This window comes from Neomonachus schauinslandi, chromosome 11 (genome assembly GCF_002201575.2).
Source record: "Neomonachus schauinslandi chromosome 11, ASM220157v2, whole genome shotgun sequence".
Classification (NCBI taxonomy): Eukaryota; Metazoa; Chordata; class Mammalia; order Carnivora; family Phocidae; genus Neomonachus; species Neomonachus schauinslandi.
Genome location: NC_058413.1, coordinates 102,112,436 through 102,124,995, shown reverse-complemented (window position 1 = coordinate 102,124,995; position 12,560 = coordinate 102,112,436). Strand labels below are relative to the sequence as shown.

The following is a 12,560-nucleotide window of genomic DNA, read 5'->3' as shown; positions in this document are numbered from 1 at the left end:
ATCATGACCTGAGCTGAAGGCAGACCTTAACTGACTGAGCCACCCAGGTGCCCCTGCTTTATTCTCTTAATATGGTATATTACATTAGTTCATTTTATAATATTAAACGATCTTTACATTCCTGGGTTGAATGCCATTTGATCAGAGTGTATAATCCTGGATTCAGGATCAATCTGACTTTGGAAGAAATGCAGAAATTAGTCAAGTGAAGTGGTCTCTACAAAATCTTGTTGGTTTTAATGATATTCTTAAAAAATTAGAAAGGTCAACTATGAGTATCTTTTATCATTAGGACCAGTAACCCAAAAGACTGAAAGCAGTTCTAGTGAGTATAATCTATGTTGCAACTATCAATGTAGAATGTGTTTTGAAACTATGCATTCTTTTAATGTTATACAAATATTTTATTAACCTGGATAAGGAGGAGTCAATTCAATTTGTGAAACCTTCTTATTCATTTTTTTTAAAAGATTTTATTTATTTGAGAGAGAGAGAAAGGGAGGGAGAGAGTGAGCAGGGGGAGGGGCAGAGGCAGAGGGAAAGAATCTCAAGCAGACTCCATGCTGAGCGTGGAGCTGGATGCAGGCGGGGCTTGATCCCACAACCATGAGATCATGACCTGAGCCGAAATCAAGAGTTGGACACTCAACTGACTGAGCTACCCAGGTGCCCCTTCTTATTCATTTCTTAATGGTATCCTTTGAGACCATTAGTCATTTTATTTCATTACTACAATTATAGGCTCAAAGTCTTACAACCTTTCTGAAAGACAAAAACTCAGAAAATTCAAACTGTGCAATTTTAATATCTAGCTTTTGTTTTGAACAGTGAACATAATGGATTTATCCCCGCTTTCATCTTTTTCTTTCAAAATGAGTTTGAAAAGATCTTTCTCTTCTTTACAAGCTAGAAAGTATCCTTTGTACAATGAAGACTCAAATTGTATCTTATCGTCATGTCCTGGAACACTTCTCTGAAAGAATATGATGTCATTTCCTTCATCGTTGATACTATCGGGAGGACACATTTCCTAGAGAGAGAAAAAAAAGATTATTTAATTTTTTAAGGACATGAACAATTTGAATATGTGTGGTTTATTTTGAAGTATATTACTGCACAGAACTAAAGAAGTTTTTATTCTCAAGAGTTAAACAAACAAACCTTTTAATATAAGAACACTGATCTCCTCTCCCTCTTTTTTTTTAATTTTATTTTATTATGTTATGTTAATCACCATACATTACATCATTAGTTTCTGATGTAGTGTTCCATGATTCATTGTTTGCGTATAACACCCAGTGCTCCATGCAGTACGTGCCTCTTTAATACCCATCACCGGGCTAACGCATCCCCCCACCCCCTCACCTCTAAAACCCTGTGAATTGTGTAAGACTGATGAATCCTCTTCCTCTTAATTCCTAATCTATTCTCCCTGTTTACTCTGGCTTTTCCCACCGTTGAATGCACGTTCAGGTTTAGGCCTGTAGTTTCTCCCAATTTACCCATCGGATAGCTTCCTTTTCTCCTCTCCCCCAATTGGAGTCCATATCTGGTCAAGACGAAGTAGAGTTCCAGCAGAGACCACGTGTTTGTGCTAAGGTCAGTTCCTGTCTTCTTCAACCATTCACAGCTAAAGACATTGATGAGCTAGGCTAGGCAAAGGCTAGCTCTTGTTTCTGAGCCAAATGTGAGAGAGGCAGAAAGTGGCAGGCATCTCAGCTTCTTTCTTCCTTGAGCAGAGCCTGGGACTGAAACGTGCTGTAAATAGACCCACTGCTTGTCCTACGGCTATGTCCTGGGTTCCAGTGTAGCCCTGCTTATTGGCTTAGACAGCACTTTTTCTCTGTCAAGCACTCTAGTCCCGTAGTAGTTCTGAATTTCTATCCTGAAATTGGCTGGGCTCTGCTCTGAACCAAATGCTGATTCCTATATCCTTCAGCCCCAGCATAGGGTTTTCTCAAGGATAGCTAGACCACAGGAAACTGTTGGTCACCCAACTGACTGTATTGCCTGCACTTTTCCTATTATTACATCATACCTACTTTTCAGGATGGACTAGAAAATGTAAAGACCACCTGAGGTTCTTTCCATGTTAATCCCAGAGCCAGCAGACTTTTTTTTTTTTTTTTTTTTGAGCTTAATTTTGACCCCTGGTAGCAAAGATTACCATGATCCTGTCTAAGGACTGATGGAGAGACCTCCAGACACAAAATAGCATTCCAGCATCCTCCCAAGATGCCTGAAAGAACCTGGGTGGGGGGTACCTCCAAACTTCTCAAACACTTGTGGAATTTATAGTCCTAACTCTTGACCTTTGTCTTTTATCAACAAGTGAAGAGTCCTGAAATGATGAGAGTATAAACTAGTTCACCCCAGCTCATCTGCAGCTGTCTACAATATACCAGAATTTAGGGAGACTCCAAGCCGGGGGAGCCAGTTTGCGACTAAGCTAAAGTCTAATGTATAAGTGATAAGTCATCCTTAGCTAAAACTTCAAAAGCTCTAGAAATACTAGAGCGAGATAAACTTTTTACTTCAAACTTAGTGTGGAAAGTTATAGTTGAAAGTGGAGGTGTGGATAGGTAGAATAAGTGATCTCTAACTAGTTCAGTGTCCTATTTCAGAACAGAGGCAAGGAAATCTTGGGGCAGTAGCTCTCCTTGGCTTTAGTGTTAACTATTGACAGTCCTCATAGGGAAGATGCACAACAAATGGATGTGGAAACAATCCCAGTGACCTTGGGAAACCCTCAACTTGGAAAGCCCTACCTGGCAAAACTTGAGTGCTCCAAGGGCCTAAGGTATTCTTTACATCAGGAGGGGTTGAATCTGAACCTAGGGGAAGGTAAGCTTGACCTAACATCTGTTAGTTTGGTCCTCTCCCAAGTAAGTCTGAGAGAACTTAAAAATAACTACATAAATGGGGGCGCCTGGGTGGCTCAGTCGTTTAAGCGTCTGACTCTTGATCTCAGCTTGAGTCTTGATCTCAGGGTTGTGAGTTCAAGCCCCATATTAAAATTTATTTATTTAAAAAAATAAATAAGAAAATAACATATATCAATTGAAAGCTGAAGGATGTAGCCAAGACTTAGGCTAAGAAGCAGGAACAAAATAATTAAGGATTAAAATATCATAATTTACAAAGTAGAAGGCTTACAGAAGGATATTTAACTTCATTCTGTATGGCAGGACTCATTCTAGAAATTCACATGCCATTCTTTAATATACATGATAATTCATGTCTGTACTCTATATTCTTACTTTATCTATAGGTTGATTATTCAGAAGACTCGGGTTCTGAAACAAGTCTTGTGCCCGTTCCTCCCTACAACAGGCTCAGAAAAACCATGATGTCATTGCAATAAGTTAGAGAGTCTGACAATTTTTAGTAACTATCCATATTAAGGCTTCTCTGCTTCTTGCTATTTTTGTTCTAGAAAGAAGCTAGGACTGAGGATATTTGGGTTTTTAAATTTTGCACAAAAATATGACTAAAACAAGTCAGTCTTACCTTAAAGGAAATAGTTTTGTTCTTACAGGAGAGAGTAGACATTCTCCTACACTTCACAGAGATGGTTACTGCCAGACCTCTAGTGAGGCTATCTTTATACATATATATGATAAATACGGTATGGGGTGCGTTATCTGAAACAAACATTAATAAATGAGAACACTAGTTAGAAGTTTTGCAAATCAGTATTTATGGAAATTAGCCTAAGGATAATCCTTAATAGACCCATTATCATTACTCTGAGATTCAGCCTGTTAAATAGGTGCCCTCACATTCTTTAAAACACACTTACAATATGTATTATAACACAAATGCTTCAACTTTCTGAGTGTTTTACAGATACTCTGAGTTCATTAAAAGATTGTTTTTAACTTCTAAATGCTAAATAGAACATTTAAAAAATCTGTTAAGGTAAAAATTTAGTTTTTTTTTCAAAAGTGCACTTCACTGTTTCAACTCTGCCTCAACTCTGATTTGGAATTCAAACCTTGGAAGGCACAGTAAACTGATTCACTTTATAAGGCACTCTAAATTTCTGGGGTAAGACAGACTTACTTGAAATGCTTGTGTATTTATTTTTAATTTTGAGTTTCGAAAATGCCATCAGCAATTTCAGCTATGAGCAGCAGGTATCAAGGATCCATTTGAGATCCTATATAGTTAATGCAATTACAGTGAAGGGATTGGTGACCCACATGTAGGCAATGTCTTTATTGCATCAATTTTTCACCCCAGCTAAAAAAATGTGGGATACCCTATCAAGTTTCTTGTGAGTGAAGTTGTTACTACTCCTAGGACTTTTCATATGAGGATTAGGTCTATCACAGAAAAACAGAGGTAGTTAAATGGAATGAGAAGAAGTAGCAGCTTGTCACTTTTATGTTACAAATATATATTAAAAAAATAATACCTGTACAGTCAGAATCAGGCATATCCTCAAACACGGGTTGATTTTCCTGGTTAACGAAGAGAACTTGGTCGTTCAAATTTCGTATGATTGAGATTTTAGGTTCAAGCTTGCCAAAGTAATCTGTTTCCAGGTTGTCTACAATGCACATTAAATTTCATTTAAAAATACATTTTTTCCCTCTAAATTTACAAATAAGCATACTGTATATTTCAGTTTTCAATAGCTACTAATCATAATCTTCTGGTACATAAGCAGCTAGGGCAACATTGCACGGTGTTTTTTAACCCACTTCCAAGAGCACAGCCAGTTCTTGTTATCACCCAGAACTACTTTTCCTCTACAGTATTATATTCAAATATCCCATTTTCCAACCATTATCTCCCATCCTTTTACTTTCTTAAGCTTTTCCTCTACTTCAGAGCCTCCTGCCTCTTACATTTTCTCCGTCTAACCTCTTCCTGTCCTCCCTTTCTTCTCTATGCAGCCTGGACCTCACGGCTCATCATTTTATCCACCTTTTTGCCAGAATCTTAAATCCCGAATTTATTTGTCTGCCTACTACAAAACCCCCAAACCTGGCTGCCGAGTCTTGCTGGTGAATAATTATACATATGTACAAGTTGGTGCCATCACAAATTCACCGATTGTCAATACTTCCTTTCTGTTACACTTCAGTATTCTTCTGTATAGCAGAGCTGCAATTCCAAACCTCCTGTCTCCTAAGGATCTCTACATTGTCACCTCTGCTTTCGCTTTCAGCAAATGATTTCCTGCCACTCCACTTAGAAATGTAACTGTGGCACCCCCTGCTATTTCCTCTACGCCTCTTGTCCCAAGAGGAAATGTGGAAAAGTTGCCCCTTTTGGTGTCCAGAGCTAACCCCATCTGTGCTCCGTATGTATCTTCCACTGAAACCTGGATTTACCAATCATCCCCTCTCTTCTATCAACCAGCCGTTCTATTCCTGGATCTTATTCTAAAGAAACAATCAGGCAAATTTGTAAATATTTCACTACACAAATGCTTATAGGAGCATTGTTAATAATAGCAACAAACTGGAAACAACTCAAATGCCATCAATTGGGGATTGATCAAAAACATTTTGATAGGCCCTTACTATGGAAGATCACAGATTGAATATAACTGTAATTATTCATTGCCATGGAAAGATATGCATGTGAATTTAAACTAGAAAAAGAATCTTAGGTATAGTATAACATATACTGAAAGATGTATAGGAATATTGCATCAAAATGATAGCAATGATTATTTCTGGGTTATTTTCATGCTTTTATTTTTCTTATTGTTCTCAGCTTAATTGCCTAAAATTATTTACAATAAACATTATTTTTATAAGAAAAACATAAAGCTCTTTTCACTTTGAGATTTAAAATTTCTCTATCAACCATATTCCACTCTGTAGCTGGCCTTGTTTCTCTCTTCCTTTTAATAACCATGCTTCTGGCAAGAATTGTCTGTATCACTTCCTTACCATTCACTCTTCTACTAATTGCAGTCTGCATCTGCCTCCATTTCTTTTTCTTTTTTCTTTTTTCTTTAAGATTTTATTTATTTATTTGATAGAGAGTGAGAGAGAGCATGAGCTGGGGGAGAGGCAGATGGAAAGGGAGAGGGAGACTCCTGGCTGAGCAGGGAGCCCGACCCGGGGCTCCATCCCAGGACCCTGGGATCGAGCCCGACCCGGGGCTCTATCCCAGGACCCTGGGATCATGACCTGAGCTGAAGGCAGACACTTAACCCACGGAGCCACCCATTTCTCCCCTCTGCCTCCATTTCTCCATTAAACTGCTTTCACTGAGGTCACCAAATTCCCTGTTGCTAAATGTAATAGAGCTTTCCAGCCCTTGGTGTTCAAGGCTGCAAAATCCAACAGGCTACCTTTTACCTCCAGCTTGAAAGGCTCTCCTGGGATTCCGTGACATTCTCTTGGTTTTTCTCCTTCCTCTTTGGTTACTCTGCTCTGTTCTTTATTAGCTTCTTTTTCTACTGCATCCTTTAAATGTAGGTATTTCCTCAGAGTTTAGTCACTGACTCTTACTTTCTCCCTTTACACATTTCCTCTGATTTGTCTTTTTATTCCTGTAGCTTCAGATGCCATTTCTATACATAAGCCTCCTACATCTCTATAACCAGCCCAGATTTCCATCCCGAGCTCTGAACTATATGTCCAAGGGTCTACTGGACATTTCCACTACGATGTCCCACAGATAAGAACCAAAACTAAATTTATGTCTTCCTCTTTGCTCTGCATACCTCTTTACCCTGCTCTTCCTCTTGTGTTTCCTACAAATTGCCTAAGTGAAAAAATGTAGCCATTATCTCTTCTGTCTTTCTCTCCATCTCATTCTAAATCCAGCCCCAATCATGTCCTGTTGATTCTTCCAAATATTTCTAAAATCCCTCCACAGCTCTTCATTGGCACCCACTGTGCCTACCTTAATCCGTGTCACTGTCATTTCTTACAGGGACTGCAATAATAGCCTCTTAATTGGCATCCCCCCCCTTCTGTCACACATCAGTTCTTTACACTGAAGTCAGAAGGAATTATAATTCAATTTTAATTAAGTTAAAATTCAGAGAGATGATCATTTATCTCTGAATTTTAATGAGGCGCATGGCTACACAGAATAAAGATCATATTTTCAGATTTCCTCGAAGTTGGTGTGGCCACATGACTAAATTCTAATGGATGGAATGAGTGCAGTTGATGTGTATGACTTCCAAGTGGAGCCTCTAAAAGAAATGGGGCTGTCTTCCTCTTACTTTGAACCCTTTCTTGCTAGCTGGGATATGGACCCAGGAAGTGTGGTAATGCTTTTCAAGTATGTGAATGAGTTCAACAGCTTAGGGATGCTGGAATAACAAGAGAGAAGAAACTTGAGATCCCAACATCATCAGGCAGTATCTAGCCATGCTAATGCTGAACTACCTACTTGGTCTTGTGTTTGACAGAAACATTTTCTATCTTATTCAGTTACTATATTTTTGGATCACTTTGTTACAGCAAACTACTCTGTATTCCAGATCATATAAATTGTGCTTAATGAGTCCCCATTATCCCAAAGATAAGATCCAAATTCCCTATCTTGGAATAAGAGAACCTTCTTTATCTGCTCCCTATTTATCATTCTTCTCACACCATTCTCCTACTCCCATTCTGAGTTACTTTTAATTCCCCATAGGTGCCATGCTTTCTTTCATATCTTGGCCTTTGCATGTGGTCTTCTCCCTGCCTAAAATACTTTCTCTTGGCTAACTCCTATTCACTCTTCAAATCTGTCCCTCCTTCAAAGTGCCCTCCCAGAATCTACTGGACTGAATTAGGGGCCCCTTCCATGTGCTCCCATAGCATCCTGTGCCTTTGTTAACACTTGACATACCATAGTCCATTTGCCTTCCTGATGTACCTGCTTCTTCCTGTAAGAGCCATGTTTTGTTCGCCATTGTATCCTACTGTTTAACATAGCACCTGGGATACAGATGCCAATATGTATTGAATTAAATAAATGGAGAGTAGGACAGTCTTTAAGAAGCATGAGGAGTTATATGTCATTTATATCTCAATAAAGCTGGGGGGATAAAAGAAACATGAAAAAATAGTATTTTTTCAAAAAAGTTGCTATCTTCTATTTCTAGTCCAGTAAGGATCACCTTAAGAATGGGAAAAGTGATATTTTTAAGGAAAAGTATGAGAAACTAATGGCCTTTCATAATCTGGGGGCCTGTTAGAGGATCACAGGCCAGACTTGGGTATGATCCTACCTGAATGCCAGGCCAAGGACTGGGTGCATCCACATCTTAATAAGACTCAATGACTCAGCCTCATAGTTCTGCTTGCTCTCCCCTTCCCCATCTCCTCTATTTCCAGAATTCCCTATCCCCTGGGAGCCTCCCGGGCTTCTTTCCAAAGCATTTCTGAGAGAGGGGGTTGAAGAAGGAGGATTCTCTTGATTTTGGACAGTTCTCATGCTTCACTCCCCTTTTCCTCCAGAGAATCCATAACTTCCTGCTAATCTCAGGATCTGTATAACAGATAATCTACTTTGTAGATTCTAAGAGCTGGAGAATTTCCTAAGGTGTAGAGAGAAGCGTATTTTGCTAGACGTTCTTCTCTGTATCTCTTAGGGTCACCTTTATGCTATCGAGTCCACATTCCTTTGTGGGAAGATTCACATCTCAAATATACTGGTACTAGCTTCTCTCAGCTAAGAGTGGTGATATGGATGTGTCTGAGAGATGCTTACTAAAGTAGTTACTTATTTTACAAAGAAAGAGAAATAAATTTATACTTTACCATCATTTTCAGCTAAAGGGGAAAAAAGAGAAACAAAATATGTTGAATTCTATATTTCAATTCAGAATATCTTTTACCCTACCATTTCATTACTCTCCTGTCACTCCCCAATATTTAACCACTATCTTACCAGTGATAGCTTTTGTGGGCCTCCATCAGAAATATTATATAATCATCCCAAAGGTCCCATAAAATGAAGCTCATTAGACTTAGTGTGTTCACAGGTAAATGAGATAAAAAACCTATATCCCGGGTTTATAAATTTGAATTTTCAGTTAAAAGGAAATTTTATAAAATGATAGATTTACTCTTAAGTTTATTGTTTAAATGGAAAGTCACCTAGGGACTTTCTTTTCTTTTCTTTTCTTTTTTAGATTTTTTATTTATTTATTTGACACAGAGAGAGAACACAAGCAGGGGGAGTGGGAGAGGGAGAGGCAGGCAGGGAGCCCAATGCGGGGCTCAATCCCAGGACCCTGGGACCATGATCCGAGCCGAAGGCAGATGCCTAATGACTGAGCCACCCAGGCACCCCACCTAGGGACTTTCTATGAAGCTGTCAAATGAAGCCAGCCTTTCAAGTGAAGCCAAACTGCCCATCGAAGATTAATCATTAGAATCTGTTTTTATTTGTCAAATATTTTTACATGAAATGGTATAACTCACTCACAGAACTCTAGATGTAAGGTATTTCTTATATGATTTACCAGTTTGTTTTGGGAAATTATATTCCCTGAATGTACCCAATTTTGTGGGGTTTTCATGATGTGCACCTGAAGCCACCTTATGAGTTGGCTACTGTTAACTAAAGAGCCAGGACATGTGGTGGGACGAGGTGCTAGGATATTGGACATATTATGGTTAATTTCTATTCTCCCCAGAGAATAGTGTCATTAGTATTACAGTGGAATTTGGTGACAAAAAAGAGGCACTTAAGGGGCGCCTGGGGGCTCAGTCGTTAAGCGTCTGCCTTCGGCTCAGGTCATGATCCCAGGGTCCTGGGATCGAGCCTCACATCGGGCTCCCTGCTCGGCGGGAAGCCTGCTTCTCCCTCTCCCACTCCCCCTGCTTGTGTTCCTGCTCTCGCTATCTCTCTCTCTGTCAAATAAATAAAATAAAATCTTTAAAAAAAAAAAAAAGAGGCACTTAATAGTTCACTTCACAACATCTTTTCTAGCTGCATACATTTATCTGAACCCTTATTTGGTCTATTGCTTTAGGCTTACCTTTAAAGTAAAGCATATTGTCAATAAATTTCATTTCCACAAAGTTGATGCAATTGTCTTTTCCTGGGTTAGCAGCCATCTTTATTCCTAATGAAAGCAAATCATCATCTGTGAAAAGGTAGTGGTTGTTCCATTTACACAAAAAGAATCTTTTACTACTTACTGCCTTGTACTACTCCAAATTCAGAAGTCAGTGTATCACCCAATATGCCGATGAACACTTTAGACATTTAATAAATGCTTGGGTCTTCAGCTTATGAATACACGTGTTCAGATGTTCTCTTACAAACCATCAGATATTTGGAATCTAGAAAGCATCTTCTCATAAAACAGAGTTATAAAGGGTGGATAAGTCGTCCACTAATGAACTGAAATATTGTCTTAGTATCTTGGGGGAAACGTATTATCAATATAAATATAGAATGCCTGTCATTTAACTATGAATGGGCTCTATCTCTGTCTTTCAACCAATGGGTTCATGTGCATGGGAGACTGAAGGTTTGTGAGTTCATTGTCAAAGTGCTAGAAGTGAAACAATGATAAAAATGGTGTTTCCACTTGGCAGTGAGGGTTATAGTATGCTTTTTACACAAGTAATACATAAATATACAGTGTTTCTGTAAACAACAACAACAAATAATAATATAGGATTTGAAAATGTTAAAACTTATTTTTGTTCTTCTCCTCTGCCCCACCCTACTCCATCCCACTCCAATATAGCGTGTATCCTTCCAGATCTTTGTCTATGAAGCGGGATTCTCTATCTGGGAAGTTTGTGATGGGAAAAAAAAATACATATTTATTTTCACGAACTTCTAACTGAAATTTAGCAGTTCCTTCCATTATGGTGTAGGAAACAAACGTATTATTAGCAGTACCTGCAATGTCACTAATAAAAATACAGATTTCCTATTGTGTTATCTTGAGATCTTGAAATAGGGTTTATTTATTTTTTTAAAAGATTTTACTTATTTATTTATTTGACAGAGAAACACAGCAAGAGAGGGAATACAAGCAGGGGGAGTGGGAGAGGGAGAAGCAGGCTTCCCGCCGAGCAGGGAGCCCAATGCGGTGCTCGATGCCGGGACCCTGGGATCATGACCTGAGCCGAAGGCAGACGCTTAATGACTGAGCCACCCAGGCGCTCCTTATTTATTTATTTGACAGAGAGAGACACAGCGAGAGAGGGAACACAAGCAGGGGGGAGCGGGAGAGGGAGAAGCAGGCTCCTGGCTGAGCAGGGAGCCTGATGCAGGGCTCGATCCCAGGACCCTGGGATCATGACCTGAGCCAAAGGCAGACGCTTAACGACTGAGCCACCCAGGCGCCCCAAGATCTTGAAATAGGGTTTAAATTCCTTACTACTTTGAACTATACAGAAGTTACTGGTCATACCCGTAGATTTTGTGATTTATGTGTTAATAAAGAAGCACATATATACTACATCAAAATTTGTTAATTTTTTTGATAACCCCATTTTGATATAATAGATTTAATGGTATACATGTAAAAACATTATTTTGAGAAGGGGTCCATAAACTTCACTAGATTGTCCATTAGGATCCATGACACAGAAATGATTAAGAGGCTCTACTCCAGAGTTCAGCGGTACCTTGGGTTCCTGACGGTAGTTATGGTTGGGGCTCTAAGACAGGTGCTTGGGTCACACTTGTCATTAGTATATATAGGGGTATTTAAGTCCAAGCTCCTAGGTAGAGAACTGACTCAAATATTTTTCTGGCATAGTCTGCTGAGGCCAGATATATATGGTAGAGGAAGCAGGAAATTAAAACTCAGTTAAAAAACTTAATCCAAATTAAGTTAACCCAAGACACTTGTCAGTTGGTGGCTATTTAACAGTTTAATCTAGATTCAGTTCCTTATACACATACAAATGTGAATAGTTATCAAATTTATACAGATATATAATATACAAGCATATGAAATAATAGCTAGGGTGGTCTTCTCTACAAACTTTAATATTATGTAATGCACTCATATTTTTGGAAAATAATTTACCTGAGAAGTACTAAGTAGTATGTGCAGGAATTGGATGAAATTACTTAAATTTACTACAGTGAGTATTTAGTCAATGAGTGAATGGATTCAGAGGACACTGTTACCTTAAAAATAATAATATTATACAATATTTGAAATCATTCATCATTTAATTATTGAGTATGTACTGTGTGTCAGTAATGGAGCTAGAAAGCTGACAAAACATAATACCTACCCTCCAATTACTCAGAGTCTGGTGAAAGACAAATACATAAACAATTACAGAATGGTATAATGAATGCTGTAAGAGCTGGATTTACGAGATCCTCTGTCTGCCTGGCAGTGCTGAGGAAGACCTCTTAGAGGAACTGATTATTGTGCTGGCTTGTAAGAGAGACAGGCATTTTCAAAGCCAGGAGAAGAGCTTTCCACAAAGAGGGAAAATGTGAGCAAAAGCCAAGAAGCAGGGAATTCTGAGAGAACATGGCTTGTTTGGAGCCTATTACTGTAGTTAATGCAAATGCAGCCCCATTTTACAGGAAGAAAGCATTTCTGAAGACCTCACAAAGTTCAAGATTAACTTTTCCTTGGGAATAAATAG

The 12,560-nt window shown here is 38.8% G+C and overlaps 1 protein-coding gene across 3 annotated transcripts in view; it reads right to left on the bottom strand.

Annotated features, from left to right (window-relative positions):
• Positions 1–694: 694 nt before the first annotated feature.
• The window catches only part of IL18 (interleukin 18), a 100,165-nt gene continuing 88,299 nt past the window's right edge, over positions 695–12,560 (bottom strand). For 2 of the 3 annotated variants that reach the window (XM_021696598.1, XM_021696600.1), the window contains 5 exons: positions 9,962–10,048; positions 8,736–8,747; positions 4,421–4,555; positions 3,511–3,644; positions 695–1,030 (listed from right to left, as the gene is read on the bottom strand). In XM_021696598.1, the coding sequence (XP_021552273.1) occupies positions 809–1,030; positions 3,511–3,644; positions 4,421–4,555; positions 8,736–8,747; positions 9,962–10,048 (590 nt within the window). In that variant the 3' untranslated portion in view covers positions 695–808. The remainder of the gene's footprint in view (positions 1,031–3,510; positions 3,645–4,420; positions 4,556–8,735; positions 8,748–9,961; positions 10,049–12,560) is intronic. The other variant, XM_021696599.2, reaches the window with a different exon arrangement.